Source organism: Dendrobates tinctorius, unplaced genomic scaffold, assembly GCF_039654945.1.
Source record: "Dendrobates tinctorius isolate UK_male_01 unplaced genomic scaffold, ASM3965494v1 ptg000070l, whole genome shotgun sequence".
NCBI lineage: Eukaryota > Metazoa > Chordata > Amphibia > Anura > Dendrobatidae > Dendrobates > Dendrobates tinctorius.
The window spans coordinates 81083028-81104505 of record NW_027361738.1 but is presented as its reverse complement, the minus strand read 5'-3'; the positions used below and the strand labels follow the sequence as shown (position 1 = coordinate 81104505).

Below are 21478 nucleotides of genomic sequence, written 5' to 3'. Positions count from 1 at the left end.
AGAGAGAGCGCGAGGGGGGAGAGAGAGCGCGAGGGGGAGAGAGAGAGCGCGAGGGGGAGAGAGAGAGCGCGAGGGGGAGAGAGCGAGCGCGAGGGGGAGAGAGCGAGCGCGAGGGGGAGAGCGAGCGCGAGGGGGAGAGAGCGAGCGCGAGGGGGAGAGAGCGAGCGCGAGGGGGAGAGAGCGAGCGCGAGGGGGAGAGAGCGAGCGCGAGGGGGAGAGAGCGAGCGCGAGGGGGAGAGAGCGAGGGGGAGAGAGCGAGGGGGAGAGAGCGAGGGGGAGAGAGCGAGGGGGAGAGAGCGAGGGGGAGAGAGCGAGGGGGAGAGAGCGGGCGAGGGGGAGAGAGAGGGCGAGGGGGAGAGAGCGGGCGAGGGGGAGAGAGAGGGCGAGGGGGAGAGAGAGGGCGAGGGGGAGAGAGAGGGCGAGGGGGAGAGAGAGGGCGAGGGGGAGAGAGAGGGCGAGGGGGAGAGAGAGGGCGAGGGGGAGAGAGAGGGCGAGGGGGAGAGAGAGGGCGAGGGGGAGAGAGAGGGCGAGGGGGAGAGAGAGGGCGAGGGGGAGAGAGAGGGCGAGGGGGAGAGAGAGGGCGAGGGGGAGAGAGAGGGGGAGAGAGAGGGGGAGAGAGAGGGGGAGAGAGAGGGGGAGAGAGAGGGGGAGAGAGAGGGGGAGAGAGAGGGCGAGAGAGAGGGGGAGAGAGAGGGGGAGAGAGGGGGAGAGAGAGGGGGAGAGAGAGGGGGAGAGAGAGGGGGAGAGAGAGGGGGAGAGAGAGGGGGAGAGAGAGGGGGAGAGAGAGGGGGAGAGAGAGGGGGAGAGAGAGGGGGAGAGAGAGGGGGAGAGAGAGGGGGAGAGAGAGGGGGAGAGAGAGGGGGAGAGAGAGGGGGAGAGAGAGGGCGAGGGGGAGAGAGAGGGCGAGGGGGAGAGAGAGGGCGAGGGGGAGAGAGAGGGCGAGGGGGAGAGAGAGCGCGAGGGGGAGAGAGAGCGCGAGGGGGAGAGAGAGCACGAGGGGGAGAGAGAGCACGAGGGGGAGAGAGAGCACGAGGGGGAGAGAGAGCACGAGGGGGAGAGAGAGCACGAGGGGGAGAGAGAGCACGAGGGGGAGAGCGCAAGGGGGAGAGAGCAAGGGGGAGAGAGCAAGGGGGAGAGAGCAAGGGGGAGAGAGCAAGGGGGAGAGAGCAAGGGGGAGAGAGCAAGGGGGAGAGAGCAAGGGGGAGAGGGCGAGCGCGAGGGGGAGAGAGCGAGCGCGAGAGCGAGCGCGAGAGGGCGAGGGGGAGAGAGGGGGCGAGAGGGCGAGGGGGAGAGAGGGGGCGAGGGGGAGAGAGGGGGCGAGGGGGAGAGAGCGCAAAGGGGAGGGAGAGAGAGCGGGAGAAAGGTAGAGAGCGACAGAGAGAACAAGAGAGGGGGATGGATTAAGAGATAGCGGAGAGATAGAGGGGAGACATAGAAAGAGGGATGGAGAAAGAGAAAAAAGCGCCAACTAAACGCTCAAAAGAATGAACTTTTACATTTCTTTGTAACACTGACTTGTGCGCAAAAAAAAGTGACCTGACCATTCTTCAGGAGTTTTTTACTCTATGCTTTACAATAAAAGTAAATGGGAACACTCAAAAGGCGCCTGGGCTTCTTTCTGAACGTTTTTTTTCCAGTGTCTTTGCTTCAAAAACCGCTAGCAGTTTCTTAATTGCTGAAAGGAATGAAAAGGCTAAAAGAAAAAACCCGCCTGAGGCCAAAAATGTCAGAAACAGCGCTCAGGAATAAAAAAGACACTTCAGGGAGGAAAAAACACCGGCGTTTCCTAAAGCGTCTTCTTCTTGAAAAACCTCTGCGAGTTCACCCGCGTGGAAAAGACATTGTGTGCACATACCCCAAGACTTAGAGAGGTTTCCTAAAAGGTTACAGCTTGTCAGGAGGATCTCCGTGATCAACTCAACCTTTTAAAGGATTTTTCCCAAAATATTGTGCTTCCCTATTTCCATCTGTCCCATTATCGATGAATGGAGCGGAGGACAAGCATGCACACCTCCACCTCATTAAAGATGGAGATCAGGTTTTGTTATTGCAGAGCCCCAATGTCAGAATTGCTGGGGGTCCCAGTGGTCTGACCCCCAGTGATCAGTAATTTATATCTTATCCTATGGAAAGGTGATAAGTTTAAGGTGTTGTCCGGACTAGGAATAAAAGCGTGCGGTCACTCTATATGACTGCAGACCACTAGTGACAGTATGCGATGTGCAACCTGTCACGATTGCTCTGCATACCCTGAACGGGTGGGCGGTCACGTGCAGACTAGACTCTGCTCTGTTACAACATTAAGAAGTGGAGGAGAGTCTAGTCGGCACGTGACTGCAAGTATGCCAATCGCATACATGCAGACGCATGACCACCCACCCGAATCATGTTTTCCTAAATTGCCAATTTTTGCTCCCATGGAAGTGATATTTTTTTCAAAAAAATATTACTGGGGTCAAAATTTTGACAAGTGGAATCTCAATAATTCTACATTTTTTTGCCTAATTTGATTGGCATTGGGGCATTTGAAAAACATGTCACACAGGCAAGTCCCCTTTAAAATTCATTTGGAGCATCCTGCATAGAGTTAATGATTGACACGCTCAGAATTTATCAGTCCAATCCATCAGCAGCTACATGGAGCGGAGAACAGTCCTGAGGGCAGGCAGTCCAAGGTAATATAACCCCAGCTGCATTCCTTTACCTTGGAAAAAGGGGATTTAAAGACCCGCGGCCAAAAATTACTATAAAAAATGGCGCCTATTACTGCCCTGACAAGGGTTACCTCCGGGCTGTAATGCTTGGAACAACCTCCCTCCCAATTCATCCAAAAACCGTGTGCAAGTGCCTAGAAGAAGTGATGAAGGCGACGGGCGGTCACCAAATATTGAAGGGATTTACATTTTCTCTGTTGTTCATTCACTTTGCATTTTATTATTTGATAAAAATAAACTATTACGACTTCAATATATATATATATATATATATATATATATATATATATATATATATATATATATTTTTTTTTTAAAGCTTTCTTACCTTGCAGCAATTTATTTTTTACACCTGCCTAAAACTTTTACACACTACTATACATATAGACGAAAAAAAAAATATTTTTTTCTTTACTTTATTTTTTGTTCATATTTATTGTGTAAGAGAATGAAATGAATGATAATTATCAACATTAAAAAAGGCTTTAATGTAATATTTAATATCAGGTGGAGAGCTCAGACTGGCAGTCATCTGGCCGGAGTACAAGACTCTACAACCAGCATTTAAAATAATAAAGTACGTATATCATTAGCTGCAACAATGAAACCACAGGTGACGTAGAGATTGCCTGGCTCTAATAATAGTTTACAGGTGAACAGCATTGTGTACGCAGTATGGATGCAGCAGAGTGGAATTTGTCATTTACCTCTTTGGCCTGGCATTGTTTATCCATGCCAATAACTCTGCCCCATGGTAACCCCCGTCAAAAAAAACACATGCGGCCATAATGTCATGAAATGTATCACATAAAACAGCTCTGCTCAAGTCGTATATTCATATATGTGCAGGAAAAATATACAGATTCATCAGAAACATTTTTTTTTCACAATTTTGAGCGCGGATTCAGAGTAAGACCATAAAGTCCCTTGTGCTGCACCTGCCCTGTAGGACATTCCTCTCTGGGAGGACGCCACGTCTGAGCAGCCTGGCCGTGCACTGTGAGATCCTGACAGACGCCAAGGTCTAAAGACGAGTTATATTATATCTATCTAACAGTAGCCAAAACATTTATATACGGTATATAAAATAAATACCAACTCAATATATATACACACACACATATACACACACTCTAGCTATGAATACGATTAGTCCCCAGTCCCCACAATTTTAAGCGTGTCCTGAAAACGCATTTATTCAGACTGGCCTATCGCCTCAACACATTAACCTAACCTATCCCTGTGTGGCAGAGCCAAAAATTTTACCATAACCAGGTTCCCAGCATCATGTTCCCACATGCTTTATGCATCCATTAGCCCTCTGTGTCTGTACTGTTACACACTTAACATTATGGCTGGTCCATACAATCAGGGCAACTGTTACCACCCACCTTTCGTGTCTACCTCTTTCCTCATAGACTGTAAGCTTGCGAGCAGGGCCCTCACTCCTCTTGGAATTTGTTATAATCTACTGTATGTGATTATTGTTATGCTGTAATGTCTATTGTCTGTACAAATCCCCTCTGAAATGTAAAGTGCTGCGGAATATGTCGGCGCTATAAAAATAAAATTTATTATTATTATTATTATGAACCCGTCCTACGCCCGGGTGGCGAGCATATTTATTGGTATATGGTCTCCCATCCTGGTATGTGCTGCCACCCTCCTATCCAGGTACGCATGGCACCCCTCATCCCTATCCTGGTATGCATAATCCCCTCACCCCCTATCCTGGTATGCATGGTACCCCTCATCCCCCAATCCTGGTATTCATGGTACCCCTCATCCCCCAATCCTGGTATGCATGGTACTCCTCATCCCCCAATCCTGGCATGCATGGTGCCCCTCATCCCCCAATCCTGGTATGCATGGTACCCCTCATCCCCCAATCCTGGTATGCATGGTACCCCTCATCCCCCAATCCTGGCATGCATGGTGCCCCTCATCCCCCAATCCTGGTATGCATGGTACCCCTCATCCCCCAATCCTGGTATGCATGGTCCTCTCACCCCCCAATCCTGGTATGCATGGTCCTCTCACCCCCCCTATACTGGTATGCATGGTCCTCTCACCCCCCTATCCTGGAATGCATGGTCCCCTCACCCCACCTATACTGGTATGCATGGTCCTCTCACCCCCCAATCCTGGTATGCATGGTCCCCTCACCCCCCCTATACTGGTATGCATGGTCCTCTCACCCCCCTATCCTGGAATGCATGCTACCCCCCTCACCCCCTATCCTGATATGCATGGTCCTCTCACCCCCCTATCCTGGTATGCATGCTACCCCTCACCCCCTATCCTGATATGCATGGTCCTCTCACTCCCATTCCTCATATGCATGGTCCTCTCACCCCCCTTTTCCTGGTTTGCATGGTCCCCTCACCCACTATCTTGGTATGCATGGTCCCCTCACCCCCTAATCCTGGTATGCATGGTCCCCTCACCCCCCAATCCTGGTATGCATGGTCCCCTCACCCCCCAATCCTGGTATACATGGTCCCCCTCACCCACCTTTCCTGGAATGCATGGTCCCCTCACCCCCCTTTCCTGGAATGCATGGTCCCCTCACCCCCCAATCCTGGTATGCATGGTCCCCTCATACCCCTATCATCGTATGCATCGTCCCCTCACTACCCAATCCTGTTATGCGTGGTCCCCTCACCCCCCTTTTCATGGTATGCATAGTCCCCTCACCCCTCTTTCGTGGTATGCATGGCCCCTCACCCCCCTTTCGTGGTATGCATGGCCCCCTTACCCCCCAATCCTGGTATGCGTGGTCCCCTCACCCCCCTTTTCATGGTATGCATGGTCCCCTCACCCCTCTTTCGTGGTATGCATGGCCCCTCACCCCCCTTTCGTGGTATGCATGGCCCCCTCACCCCCCAATCCTGGTATGCATGGCCCCCTCACCCCCCAATCCTGGTATGCATGGTCCCCTCACCACCCTTTTCGTGGTATGCATGGTCCCCTCACCCCTCTTTCGTGGTATGCATGGTCCCCTCACCCCCCAATCCTGGTATGCATGGTCCCCTCACCACCCTTTTCGTGGTATGCATGGTCCCCTCACCCCTATTAAACTACACACACAAAAAAAACAAAACAAAAAAAAAAACAACATTTATACTCACCCTTCTTTCCTGTGCTCCAGCGCTGTCACCTGTCACCCTATCCTGGAATGCATGCTACCCCTCACCCCCTATCCTGATATGCATGGTCCTCTCACCCCCCTAATCCTGGTATGTATGGTCCCCTCACTCCCAATCCTCATATGCATGGTCCTCTCACCCCCCTTTTCCTGGTTTGCATGGTCCCCTCACCCCCTATCTTGGTATGCATGGTCCCCTCACCCCCCAATCCTGGCATGCATGATCCCCTCACCCCCCAATCCTGGTATGCATGGTCCCCTCACCCCCCAATCCTGGTATACATGGTCCCCCTCACCCCCCTTTCCTGTTATGCATGGTCCCCTCACCCCCCTTTCCTGGAATGCATGGTCCCCTCACCCCCCAATCCTGGTATGCATGGTCCCCTCACCCCCCTTTTCATCGTATGCATGGTCCCCTCACACCCTCTTTCGTGGTATGCATGGCCCCTCACCCCCCTTTCGTGGTATGCATGGCCCCCTCACCCCCCAATCCTGGTATGCGTGGTCCCCTCACCCCCCTTTTCATGGTATGCATGGTCCCCTCACCCCTCTTTCGTGGTATGCATGGCCCCTCACCCCCCTTTCGTGGTATGCATGGCCCCCTCACCCCCCAATCCTGGTATGCATGGTCCCCTCACCCCCCTTTTATGGTATGCATGGTCCTCTCACCCCTCTTTCGTGGTATGCAAGGTCCCCTCACCCCCCAATCCTGGTATGCATGGTCCCCTCACCACCCTTTTCGTGGTATGCATGGTCCCCTCACCCCTATTAAACTACACACACAAAAAAAAACAAAACAAAAAAAAAACAACACATTTATACTCACCCTTCTTTCCTGTGCTCCAGCGCTGTCACCGTCATTCTGCTGGAGGCCGGGGCAGGAGTGTGGCCGGAATCGTGCATGCCCATAGTGCTGTCCGGCGCCATATTGCTGAAGACACACTGCAAATGCCCCGGTCTCCGGCCGAAGAGAAGCGCCGCGGCAACGCTCCTCCCAGTCAGGTAAGTATGGCGTCGGAGATGGCGGTATGCAGGGTGTACGGTACCGCCATCTCCGGTGCCATACACACTCCTCAGCGCGGGATGCCATTTGCCACCAGTTTTGCCATAACTCAGGGACATTGCCAAGGTAAGGAAGGCAGGAAAACGACCACCTTTGAACAAGAAACATAAGATAAAACGTCAAGACTGGGCCAAGAAATATCTTAAGACTGATTTTTCTGAGGTTTTATGGACTGATGAAATGAGAGTGACTTTTGATGGGCCAGATAGATTGGCCCGAGGCTGGATCAGTAAAGGGCAGAGCACTCCACTCCAACTCAGACGCCAGCAAGGTGGAGGTGGGGTACTGGTATGGGCTGGTATCATCAAAGATGAACTTGTGGGACCTTTTCGGGTTGAGGATGGAGTGAAGCTCAACTCCCAGACCTACTGCCAGTTTCTGGAAGACACCTTCTTCAAGCAGTGGTATAGGAAGAAGTCGGTATCGTTCAAGAAAAACATGATTTTCATGCAGGACAATGCTCCATCACATGCATCCAAATACTCCACAGCGTGGCTGGCCAGTAAAGGTCTAAAAGAAGAAAAAATAATGACATGGCCCCCTTGTTCACCTGATCTGAACCCCATAAAGAACCTGTGGCCCCTCATAAAATGTGAGACCTACAGGGAGGGAAAACAGTACACCTCTTGGAACAGTGTCTGGGAGGCTGTGGTGGCTGCGGCACACAATGTTGATCGTAAACAGATCAAGCAACTGACAGAATCTATGGATGGAAGGCTTTTTAGTTTCATCGTAAAGAAAGGTGGCTATATTGGTCACTGATTTTTTTTTTTTTTTTGAATGTCAGAAATGTTTATTTCTAAATTTTGTGTTGTTATATTGGTTTACCTGGTGAAAATAAACAAGTGAGATGGGTATATATCTGTTTTTTAGTTACCTAATAAATCTGCACAGTAATAGTTACCTGCACAAACAGACATCCTCCTAAGATAGCCAAATCTAAAAAAAACCCACTCCAACGTCCAAAAATATTAAGCTTTGATATTTATAAGTCTTTTGGGTTGATTGAGAACATAGTTGCTGTTCAATAATAAAAAGAATCCTCTCAAATACAACTTGCCTAATAATTCTGCACGCAGTGTGTATTATATATATATATATATATATATATATATATATATATATATATATATATATATATATATATATACTGTGTTCCAAATTATTATGCAAAAAGAGTTTAGGAGTGATAAGGTTAGAATTTTTTTGTTTGTCATTTAAACTCATTGATGGTGATGTGTCAGGGCTCTTTATATCACTGAAAGCAATTGCAGATACCTTTGCAAATTAGTTTGGCAGGTGTGTCCAAATAAAGGCAAGACTGCTTAATAATGTGGAACAGCCTTCTTAAGTAACCTACATTTTTTGCCAAAATGGGAAAGAAAAAGGATGTGTCGGCTGCTGAGAAGCAACAAATTGTGGAGTATTTAGGTCAAGGCGTGACTACAATCAACATTGCCAAGACACTTCATCGTGATCATCGCACAATCAAGAAGTATGTAGCTGATTCCCAGCACACACGTGTGCGTGCTGATAAGGAAAAATTGAGGACTCTTTCCAACAGGCAATTGCGTCAGGTTAAAAGAGCAGCTGCAAAAATGCCTTGTCATAGCAGCAGACAAGTTTTTGAAGCTGCTAGTGCCTCCAACGTCCCCCGAACAACAAGATGCAGGGTCCTTCAGAGGTTTGCAGCTGTGCGTAAGCCATCCTGTCGACCACCTCTATCCACTGCACACAAGCAGAAACGGCTCCAGTGGCCCAAACGATACATGAAGACTGACTTCCAAACTGTTCTGTTCACCGATGAGTGCCGTGCAACGCTCGATGGTCCAGATGGATGGAGTGGAGGATGGCTGGTTGATGGACACCCATGAAAACACGGCTACGGCGCCAACAAGGAGGAGGTGGAGTAATGTTTTGGGCTGGAATCATGGGGAGAGAGATTATCGGCCCCTTTAGGATCCCTGAAGGGGTAAAGATGAACTCCATAATCTATGTGGAGTTTCTAAAACAGCACTTCCTGCCATGGTTCGAGAGGAAGAACCGTGATTTCTGCAGCAAGATCATTTTCATTCATGATAATGCACCGTCTCATGCTGCAAATAACACATCTGCATCTCTGGCTGCTATGGGCATAAAAGAGGACAAACTTATGGTGTGGCCACCATCTTCCCCTGACCTCAACCCCATTGAGAACCTCTGGAGCATCATCAAAAGGAGTGTCTATGATGGCGGGAGGCAGTTCACATCTAAGCAACAGCTCTGGGAGGGTATTCTGTCCGCATACAAAACAATTGAAGCACAAACCATCCAAAAACTGACAAATTCAATGGACGAGAGAGTTCAGAAGCTTCTTTCGAACAAGGGGTCCTATGTGCAAATGTAACATCACCGAGAATAAAGTTTTGACTTGAAAACTGTTTGATTTCGTTTTGTAATAAGCTGATAATGCTTATCACTTCACAATTCACCATTTTTTTGTTCAAAATAAAAATAAAAAGGTTGAAAACTCTGCTGTGCATAATAATTTGGAACATGCATTTTGAGTGTTTCTTATTTTTAAAAATATACTGTTTTCATAGGCAGTTTGTTAAAAAACATTAAAACATTGCAATTATACTAGAGTACTAGATGACTGGAAAATAACAATTACTGCAATTCATATAGGTAATTTAGAGAAAACATGAGGAAATATTTTTTGCATAATAATTTGGAACACAGTGTGTATATATATATATATATATATATATATATATATATATATATATATATAGTGTAATAAAAAAAATCTAAATCTAAAGTATATATTAGTATTATATTTTTATACTAATTGTATTACGGTATGTACTAATATACAAAAATAAAATACAAACAAATACTGATAATATTTAATAAACCGTAGAAAAATATAAAAAAGATTTTTGTGTACTCACCATAAAATCTCTTTCTCTTAGCCTCTAATTGGGGGACACAGAACCATGGGTGTTATGCTGCTGTCCACTAGGAGGCGACACTATGCATAATCTGAAAAAGATTAACTATGGCTCCTCCTCTGCAGTATACACCCCTGGACGGCGTCAGCATTCTCCAGTTTTGTGCAAAAGCATTAGGAGGAACATAACAGAAACAACATAACCATGCCTGTAAGAAGGCCACTATGTACGAGCTCAAAGAACAATATGAGAACTGAACCGTAACAACGGCCCGTAAGGGCAACAGGGTGGGAGCTGTGTCCCCCAATTAGAGGCTAAGAGAAAGAGATTTTACGGTGAGTATACAAAAATCTCCTTTACTCTGTTGCCTCATTGGGGGACACAGAACCATGGGACGTCCCAAAGCAGTCCCTGGGTGGGAAGCAAAGGACGAATATTGTGCTAGCAGGTCCCTAAACGTGGGGCACTGCCGCCTGCAGAACCCGTCTACCCAGGCTCGCATCTGCTGAGGACTGGGTATGAAAACTGTAGTGCTTCGTAAACGTGTGTAGGCTAGTCCAAGCGGCAGCCTTACACACTTGTTGTGCCGAAGCCTGGTGCTGAATGGCCCAGGAGGCCCCTACTGCCCGCGTAGAGTGTGCCGTGATACCGGCCAGAAGAGGAGAGTTCTTAAGGCAGTAAGCATCTTGTATGGTGGACTTGATCCACCTGGCAAGGGTAGCTTTGGAAGCCGGCAGACCCTTGCGAATGCCTTCCGGAAGAAGGAAAAGGGAATCAGACTTCCGGAAGGGTGCAGTCCTAGACACGTATATACGCAATGCCCTGACGAGGTCAAGCGTATGCAGAGCCTTTTCCACTCTATGAACCGGAAACGGGCAAAGGGACGGCAGCGAAATTTCCTCATTGAGGTGGAAGTTGGACACAACCTTCGGAAGGAAGGATAGTACTGTACGGAGAACCACCTTGTCCTGGTGAAAACTAGGAAGGGCCGTCTGCAGGAGTGCGCTGACAATTCCGACACCCTGCGAAGCGAGGTGATTGCCACCAGAAAAAACACCTTCTGTGACAGAATGCGGAGTGGGACTTCCTTAAGGGGTTCGAAAGGTGGTGCCTGCAATGCTGTCAGGACAAGGTTGAGGTCCCACGTTTCCAGTGGACGTCTGTAGGGGGGAGCTAAACGGGAAACTCCCTGGAGAAAAGTCCTTACTTGCGGCTTGTTAGCAATACGCCTTTGGAAAAGCACTGAAAGCGCCGACACCTGGCTCTTAAGCGAGCCTAGGGATAGCCTGGCATCCAGGCCCGATTGAAGAAAACCAAGTACCTTTGGGAGGGAATAAGGGAGTGGGACCTGTCAGCGAGATTCACACCAGGTAAAGAAAGCTCTCCAGGTACGGTAATAGATCTTGGCGGAGGCTGGCTTCCTTGCCCTGATCATGGTCGTAATGACGTCCAGTGAGAGCCCTGCCTGGGTTAGAACCCAGGTCTCAAGGGCCACGCCGTCAAACTGAGAGCCCCTGAGTTCTGATGGTAGAACGGACCTTGTGACAGAAGGTCGTGACGGTCGGGGAGACGCCAGGGGGCGTCTGCTGTAAGTTGTACGATGTCGGCGTACCATGTACGTCTTGGCCAGTCCGGCGCGATCAGGATGGTTGGAACTCCCTCTTGTTTGATCTTCCTCACGACTCTGGAGATCAGGGGGAGGGGTGGAAAAATGTACAGGAGCTGGAACTGGGTCCAGTCCTGAACCAGGGCATCCGCTCCGAGCGACCGCGGGTCGCGTGTACTGGCCATGAAATTGGAGACCTTGGCATTGAGGTGGGATGCCATTAGGTCCACGTCCGGGGTCCCCCAGCGATGGCAGATCTGGTGAAAAATGTTGGGATGGAGAGACCACTCCCCCGAGTCCATTCCTTGTCTGCTGAGGAAGTCGGCTTCCCAGTTATCCACACTAAGCAAAAACTGGAGAAGGCTGACGCCGTCCAGGGGTGTATACTGCAGAGGAGGAGCCATAGTTAATCTTTTTCAGATTATGCATAGTGTCGCCTCCTAGTGGACAGCAGCATAACACCTATGGTTCTGTGTCTCCCAATGAGACGACAGAGTAAATATCTAAAATAAGTACTAATATACATATATAAAAACTAATAAAAAATATTATATACCGTATAATACTGATAAAAATATATATTATTGTTTTTGCTGCATGCTGCGCCAAACTTCTTGTTAAATATGACAGGGGCTTTGATGTAGAGGTCTATTCCAATGTATTGTTATTAAATGGTTAATCCCATTAAACACATTTATTACCTATCCATACATCCATAGGATAAGTGATAGGCCGGGATTCACACATGCAATGAACACGGACGAGTCTCGCATGTTAACATCCGGCACTGCCGCCAGCTGTCAGGAGCGGAGCGTGCGGCCGCATAGCAATACATGGAGCCGCATGCTCCTTTCCTGACTGCCGGCGGCAGACTCGGCCGGCTGCAGTGCCGGGTATTAACATGGGAGGCTCGGCCATATTCCTCACATGTGTGATCCCGGCCATAAGAGTATTATCACTGGGGGGGTCTGAACACTGGGACCCCCACTGATCACGAAAATGATGTTACCAAAGTCTTCTGTGTGAATGGATCGGTAGTGAAGACGCTCGTCAATCATTCCGTAGTAGATCAGAAGTGAATGGAGTGGTGGTTGTACAGGCCCATCACTCCGTATACACAGGGAACCTTAGGAACTCCATTCTCAGTATTAGTTGGGTTCCTAGAGATCAAATATTTATCAGCTAATCTATGTGCATGCCAATCAACGATTGGCTGCAGCACTGCCATTGTGACCGGCGGTCTACACAACGCTTTACATAGCAGATGTCACTGTACAAATCTGTTGTCGTCTGGAAAATACTCTACTTTCATAGGGCTGTGGCCCCCGACCCCTGACCCAGTTTGCCAGGAATTAGTCACATCCAGCACTAAAAGCTTCACAAATTCCAGCAGCGCAGGGAAATCAATGTAACCCTGAACCTTGAATGAGGATGAGTAATTGCTACATGTGCCATGGGAAGGGGAGAGGACTGTAACGTGTGGTACTAGTAGTATTATTTATTTATTTTAATCGTCACCACTTTACTGGGGGATAGGCTTTAACTAAGAAAACAAACAACTGGGTATAAGCATTCACCCTATTAACGGTGTCCACACGCCCTATAGACAAGGGGAATGATAACTCCCACCTGTCAATTTTTTTTTGAGCACAGAAGTCCTCCTCCAATCAGTTTTTTATCCACTTACTATAATGCAATCATATTATACAGCACTGTGTACTTACAATTGCTCATTTTGCCTTTCTACCCAGCTAATTCTCCTCTTTTCCATTAGGTCTATGACATCAACTGACGAGCTGAATCCTTCTAAGCTCTATGTAGAAACAGGAGGTCAATTTTCCCTGCATGACTCATAAGTCACTGCAAGAGTCCCCGGCAGGGGTGAGGAGCTGAAGAGGGAGGTGACTCGCGCAGGGAAAAGAGACCTCCAGTTTCTACATAGAGCAGAGAAAAGAGAAGAATTAGCTGGGTAGTAAGGCAAAATGAGCAATTGTAAGTACACAGTGCTGTGTAACATGATGACTGCAATATATTAAACTTGGATAGGAGTGCTTCTTTAATTATAGGGGGTTGAATTACGTTCATGGTTGTGAATTTAATTAAAGGGTTGGATCAGGGACCAAACTAAATTCAGAGATCTAAATTAAATTTAGAAGTATGATCTGGGGTACTAAATTTTGTGTTCTGATCTGGTTGGGGAGGGGGCTTAATTTTTTAGGATTTTTGTCTAAGGTCCTCATAGAATTGAAGGGTCTGAATTAAATTTAGAGGTCGGACATGAGGTCTAAATTAATTTTGGGGATTTAATTAAATTACAGGTCTGGCTTGGGGACTGAACTCATTGTAGCAGATTCATTTAAAATTGTGCTTAGTGGTGTGAAGAAAAAAGAAGAATTTAGGGGGCGCTGGGTCAGGGTTATATTTAGGCATCTGATCGAGTCCGAATTAAATTTAGGGGTGGTCTAATACTTGACAAAATGAGACCCAATAACTGAGACACATGAGTGAATCCTGCGAACGGGACTCCAACCCCAGGAGGATATTGTAAGTTCTGCACCGTGCAAGGTGAGCAGACACTCCCAAAGTATACACAGCTTGAGCACAACACCCGGACACGGTCCTATGTAGAAATATGTGGTTTCCAAATGCAGCCTCCCCTGAGGGTTTACAGCATATCTGACTCCTCAAGATCAAATCCCCCTCTGCTGCCCCCTTCAATTATGCAGCAATTTTTCATTTTTTCACTTTCACTTATTTCCTCGCCTTCTTCCAAGAGCCATCATCTTTTTTTTATTTTTCCGCCCACATAGGGGCTTGCTTATTTCTTTTTTTTTTTTTTTCTTTTTTTTTTTTTTACAGGACGAGTTGTAGTTTTGAAATACACAATTTTACAATACCAAGTGCTGAGAAATGGGGAAAAAAAATATTACGGCATTCATTTTACAGTAAAAATGACCCGAGGGCATCATTCTCCAGGTTAGTGCGATTCCGGTGATCCCAAAACTTATACTTTTTTTTTTTTGTTTGTCGTTAAACAGGAATTAAAAACTTTGTACAAACAAATTTGCTTTCTGTTGCCATTTTCCAAGAACCATAAATCATTTATTTTTTCATTGCTGGAGCTTCTGTGAGGGGTTTATTGAGCGTGGAGAACAGATATCACTTTAGGGTACATGCGACATTTTGATTGTTTTCTATTTAATTTTTTAAGGGGGGGGTACAGGAACCGAAAAACAGCAATTCTGCCGTTAGATTTTCTATTTTTGCAGTGTTTACCTTATGGGTTAACACTTATATTTTGAATGAACGTTTACATATTTTTGGATGGTGAAATGAAGAGTGAGATTTTTTTTTTTATAAACTTCTGTATTACACTATACTTTCTCTGTTGTTTTTTTTGCTGCAACCTAGAGGACTTGAGCCTGTGATTGATTGATGGCTTGTAGTATAGAATGCGATACTTTGGTATTGCAGTCTATGGTATAAATATCGATCTCCTACGAGATCCCAGCCACTCAAAGGTCAACATGGCTCCAACTGGTTTATATAATCTGGATTTACTATACGATTTCATATCTATTTGGTATTGGATCCTCTGATTTTCTCAATTAAAGGATTACGACAGCCACAATAGGACACAAACATGGAATCCAAAAATGCCATCTAGAGACCAGAGGAGGGTAAAAAGGAACCCATGCAATACAAGGACGTCAACCATACTGTACTACCTTCCGAGAGCACAGACCCCAAAAGGCCGCTGTCCTGTATATGGATCCCACTCGTAAAGTGTGTGGCCATGGACCATGACCTACCTTCTGCTTTGCTGAGCTCCTGTGCCAAGTGCTCTCTGGCTTTGGCCTCCTCGTTGAGTCTTTCTTGAAGCTCCTCCTGGCATCTGAGCAGTTCAGTAGTCTCCTGTTTCCTTTTGATGGACTCCCTCACCAGTTCTGTCTGTGCCGCCTTGGCATGAGCGAGCTGTAACGAGAACATGATTGCAGGTTAATACAGTCCAAGTATTATCGGACACTATGCATGGATAATACAAGACAGACTCATACAGTTAGAAGCGAAGTCTGGCATCGTCACACTTTACACTCAAGATGGTCAGACACTTTTTCGCAAATTTGTTTTAACTTGGATTACAGGGGCTACCTAAATAAGCTTGATTTTACTAACTTTTTTTGTAATTATTATTTTCTAAATTTTTACTTATTTATTACATCTATACATTGCATTCTGTAAGCTCTAAGGCTATGTGCACACGCTGCGTATTCACCAGCGTTTTTTTTCTGTGCGGATCCGCAGGTAAACCGCAGATAAAGTGACCTGCGGTTTTACCTGTGGATTGGCCTGCGGTTTGACACCTGGACAATGGAATAGGTGGCAAACCGCAACAGAATCCGCAGAAAGAATTGACATGTCAGTTCTTTCTGCGGATTCAAAACCGCAGCTTTTCCGCAGTGAAAAAACCGCAGCGTGTGCACAGCAGATTGTAAATCACATAGACTTACATTGTACTGTACACTGTCTGCAGAACTGCTGCGGATCCACAGAGGCCAAATCCGCAGCGTGTGCACCTACCCTAAAAAGGTCAGAAAAACTTAAAAGAAAAAAAAATAAAATAAAAAGCTGGGATTGCATTCACCTTGCATTTGTAATGTGTGACCTTAAAGCATGTGTGTCATTTCAAGGCGAGTGTTCACAATAAATCATCATGAGGAATAACCCTAGCCTTGTAGCCTGTATTTCTTCACAACTTTTCTCCTCTGCAGTTGTCTAACGGTTGGAGTCTAACTGCTATGTTTCCCATGTATAGCACACAGAAACAAGAGGTATTCCTGCTCTCCTGTCTCTATGTAATAAATGTCAAGAAGCAACAGCATGCAGGACATTATAGAACATTACTGAGCAATGTAGCTGGGAATCCAGCATTATTGAGTGGTGTAGCTGTGAATCCAGCACTACTGAGCTACGAATCCAGCACTACTGAGGTGTGTAGCTGTGAATCCAGCATTACTGAGATACCTAGCTGTGAATCTAGCACTACTGAGTGGTGTACCTGTGACTCCAGCACTAATGAGCAGCGTAGCTGTGAATCCAGCACTGGAGTGAGACAGAACACACAACAGCAAGAATCAGTACCTCTATGCTTTCTCTTGCATATATAATCTGATCTCTCAGTGAGCTAGTTTTGATCAGGAGGGATTTGAGCTGTTTTCACAGCAAATGATGGGTTTTGGGAGGTAAAGGTAGGAGAAGTGGCTCATAAATGGAGAAAGAAGCAGAGTTCTCTGATAAGATATGTTACAAAGTTTCTTATGTTTGCTTGTACTATTGATTTATGCAAAGTTAATAGTATTCTTTGTTCTTCAGTGATCTGAGCAATAAGAATCACACAAAAGAAACATTACAACCGAGCGCATCAATGAGGATGAAAACCACAACAAAGCTTGTAATACTGCGGTTTCTGGAGGAGGAAGTCTCCGTCGACCATCTCAAGACAAAGAGACACTGTTCAATTCACCAAATGTGTATAAATAAGTCATTAAAGGGAATGTTTCTCCTGAACAGGCCCAGGGATAATTACAGCCTTACATTCAGTACATGAAAGTAACGCTACCTAATAGAAAAATACATGAAATTGAGCGAATATCTATTTGCTTTTGTCAGTTTCCCATTTGGGAGGAAAGAAAACACAGATCTTGCAACAAAATAAACTTCAAAAGCATTTTAAAAACACGACCCCTGTATTTTAGAAATAGTGCCACACGTGTCTGCAAGGTCGTGTATGGTACTGCAGCTTAACGCCATTCACGTCAATAAAGCTGTGCTACAATATCGGGCACACCCCCTTTTACAAGAGGATAAAACGATTAATTATAAGGGACGGTCACATGTTAAGTGCAAAGTAATATGACTAGAGGGAATAACATGCGGTCACAGATCAGGGCGGATCAGTATAGTTTTTCAAATAAAGCAAAATATGAATCCCGATGTTTATTTGCTCGTTAATCCGCAGCAAAAAATCTAAGGACTCATGGAGATGTCCGGGGATTTCGGTTTGATCTCAGACCTGAGCGTAACAGCCTCATGCAAATATATGACGCTTGGGTCGTGAGAGCCGCCGCCAGTGCATTAGCGGTCCGTGCTCGGGGCGATTGGCACAGACGTCTGCATGAGCCCTAACTTTGACCCATTGGTTTTGGCTGTGGATTTGCAGTTTGAACCGCTTTCTGGCCCAACTGTGCAATTAACCCTTACTCAAAACGGTTAATCCAAAAAGTGAAGTGCCCCCATGCAGGACTTGTGACAGTACTATCTGGTATACAGTGATGTATCACTTTGTACCAGTACATCATGCCTGTAATGAAGAAATATACTTTTTAGGTCTTTACACTGAAAAAATTCTCTTATACTGCGGCTTGCTACTAAAGTTTCTCCTGCCATGCTAGAGTTTGAATCTTGGGATCACACTTTAAAAAAAAGAAAAGAAATAATGTTGTTTCCTTGAAAATAAGACAAGGTCTTATAAATATAATTTTGCTTCGAAAGATGGGTTAGGGCTAGAGTTGAGCGATACCGTCCGATACTTCAAAGTATCGTATCGGATGGTATCGGCCGATCTTTAAAAAAAGTATCGGTATCGCCGATTCCGATACCGGAAGTCCCATTCAAGTCTATGGGACTTCCGGTATCGGAATAAGAAAAACCCTTTCCTGCCCTTGTACAGCCTCTCTGGGGTCTGTACGGGCCTTTCGGGGGGCTGTGCCGGCCTGCCAGGGGGTCTGTGCAGGCTCCGGTGGTCTGTGCCGGCCTGCCGGTGGTCTGTGCAGGCTCCGGGGGGCTGTGCAGGCTCCGGGGGGCTGGGCCGGCCTGCCGGGGGGCTGGGCCGGCCTGCCGGGGGGCTGTGCCGGCCTGCCGGGGGGCTGTGCTGGCTCCGGGGGTCTGTGCAGGCATCGTCCGATGGGACTACAAGTCCCATCGGGCGATGCCTGCTACCATGACAGTGATTGACACATTAGCCAATGATGGGACAGTAGTAGTCCCATCATCTGGCTAATGTGTTGAATGTAAAAAAAAAAAAAAAAAAAAAAAAAATTACATGCTACATACATGCTACATACATACAACATGCATACTACATACATGCTACATTCATACTACATATATACTACATGCAACATACATACTACATATATACTACATGCATGCAACATGCATACTACATGCTACATTCATACTACATATATACTACATGCTACATACATACTACATATATACTACATGCTACATACTACATATATACTACATGCTACATACATACTACATATATACTACATACATACTACATGCATGCTACATACATACTACATGCTACATACATACTACATATATACTACATGCATGCTACATACATACTACATGCATGCTACATACATACTACATGCTACATACATACTACATGCATGCTACATACTACATGCTACATACATACTACATATATACTACATGCATGCTACATGAATTTCCCACGCAGCAATGGCATAAAGTGAGACTAGGGACTTTTTTTTTTTTTAAGTGGCGGAGGAATACAGTGCGGAAGGATACCTACCTTCCGTCATTGGATTCCTGCAGCCCGTAGAGAACGGCAGCATCATCTGATGCTGCCGTTCTCTACCCAAGATCGTCGTGGGACACACTCGTGGACTGCTTTGGATCGTGGGTGAGTATTTTTGTGGTTTGTTATGTTAATATTTATTCCGGAAAAGACAATGGCTTCGGGGAACAATGTGACAAGTATTGGTAAGTATGTTACTCTATGTTATATGTACTGTATGTCTATGTATGTATTGTATGAATGTATTGTATGTATGTAGTATATATGTGGTATGTATGTAGCATGTAGTATGTATGTAGTATGTATGTAGCATGCATGTAGCATGTAGTATGTATGTAGCATGCATGTAGTATGTATGTAGTATGTATGTAGCATGCATGTAGCATGTAGTATGTATGTAGCATGCATGTAGTATATATGTAGTATGTATGTAGCATGTATGTAGTATGTATGTGGTATGTATGTAGCATGTAGTATGTATGTAGCATGCATGTAGTATATATGTAGTATGTATGTAGCATGTAGTATGTATGTAGTATGTATGTAGTATGTATGTGGTATGTATGTGGCATGTAGTATGTATGTAGCATGCATGTAGTATGTATGTAGCATGCATGTAGTATGTATGTAGTATGTATGTAGTATGTAGCATGTATGTAGTATGTATGTGGTATGTATGTAGCATGTAGTATGTATGTAGCATGCATGTAGTATATATGTAGTATGTAGTATGTATGTAGTATGTATGTGGTATGTATGTAGCATGTAGTATGTATGTAGTAAGTATGTAGCATGCATGTAGTATGTATGTAGCATGCATGTAGTATGTATGTAGCATGCATGTAGTATGTATGTAGCATGCATGTAGTATGTATGTAGCATGCAGTATGTATGTAGCATGTATGTAGTATGTATGTAGTATATATGTAGTATGTATGTAGTATATATGTAGTATGTATGTAGCATGTAGTATGTATGTAGCATGCATGTAGTATGTATGTAGCATGCATGTAGTATGTATGTAGCATGTATGTAGTATGTATGTAGTATATATGTAGTATGTATGTAGCATGTAGTATGTATGTAGCATGCATGTAGTATGTATGTAGTATTTTTTTTTTTTTTTTTTTTTAACATTTAACACATTAGCCGGATGATGGGACTACTACTGTCCCATCATTGGCTAATGTGTCAATCACTGTCATGGTAGCAGGCATCGCCCGATGGGACTTGTAGTCCCATCGGACGATGCTTGCACAGACCCCCGGACATGAGCACAGCCCCCCGGCAGGCCGGCACAGCCCCCCGGCAGGCCGGTACAGACCCCCACAGGGTGCACAGACCACCGGCAGGCCGGCACAGCCCCCCCCGGCAGGCCGGTACAGACCCCCACAGGGTGCACAGACCACCGGCAGGCCGGCACAGCCCCCCGGCAGGCCGGTACAGACCCCCACAGGGTGCACAGACCACCGGCAGGCCGGCACAGCCCCCCGGCAGGCCGGTACAGACCCCGGGCAGTCCACACAGCCCCCCGGCAGGCCGGCACAGCCCCCCGGCAGGCTGGCAGAGACCCCCGGAAGGCCCGAAATGACGGCGCATCATGATGCGCACACACCGCGCATCATGATGACGTCAGGCCGTCAATCAACTTTGAACTTCCGATTCCGATGCCGAATTCCGATATTGAAAAAATATCGGAAGTCGGTATCGGAATTCCGATACTTGCGGTATCGGAATGCTCAACACTAGTTAGGGCTTATTTTCAGGGGATGTCTTATTTTTGTTCCCCATGAACAACAATCCACATTTATTCTTGGGAAAAAAAAAAATCAACATTTATTCAAATGATCACACACACACACCTAGTTCCTCTAGACTCCTGCAGTTTAAAGGACCTTTGGTGACATTGTGGCCACATCACCAAAGATCTTTAAGCAGTCTTGACCTCAGAATAAAAAACACTAAAGGCCCCTAAGAGACTGGGGGCATGGGCAATTGTCCAGTTTCCCACCCCACCCCCCACTACCACTGGCCCCGACTAAAACTATGGTTTATTTTTGGAATATGGCTTAGATTTCAAGTATACTCCAAAAATCCTGTAAAATAATGCTAGGGCTTATTTCGGGGTAGGTCTTATTTTCGGAGAAACACGGTACGTAAGAAGACATCAAGTAAGCACAGACTTATGCTGGGGGCCCTTCCCCAGTGATTGGAGGAAGAGTGTTCTACACCGAGAAGACAAGTGTCCTGAGTGAGAGATATGGAGTGTGACCGGACCCACCCTCACCACGGGGCCCTGTGCAACTGCACTGGCTGCACATGTGGCATGTCCGCCCCTGAAGACGCATGTGGCTGCTGATACAGTTTCTAGAATGAATGTGCGCAAAAACTCCATC

General features: G+C 46.2%; 1 protein-coding gene across 9 annotated transcripts in view; it reads right to left on the bottom strand.

Moving 5' to 3' along the window:
- Positions 1–21478, bottom strand: part of AKAP9 (A-kinase anchoring protein 9) — a 234048-nt gene that overhangs the window by 56716 nt on the left and 155854 nt on the right. For all 9 annotated transcript variants that reach the window (XM_073581981.1, XM_073581974.1, XM_073581976.1 and 6 more), the window contains one exon: positions 15277–15439. In XM_073581981.1, the coding sequence (XP_073438082.1) occupies positions 15277–15439 (163 nt within the window). The remainder of the gene's footprint in view (positions 1–15276; positions 15440–21478) is intronic.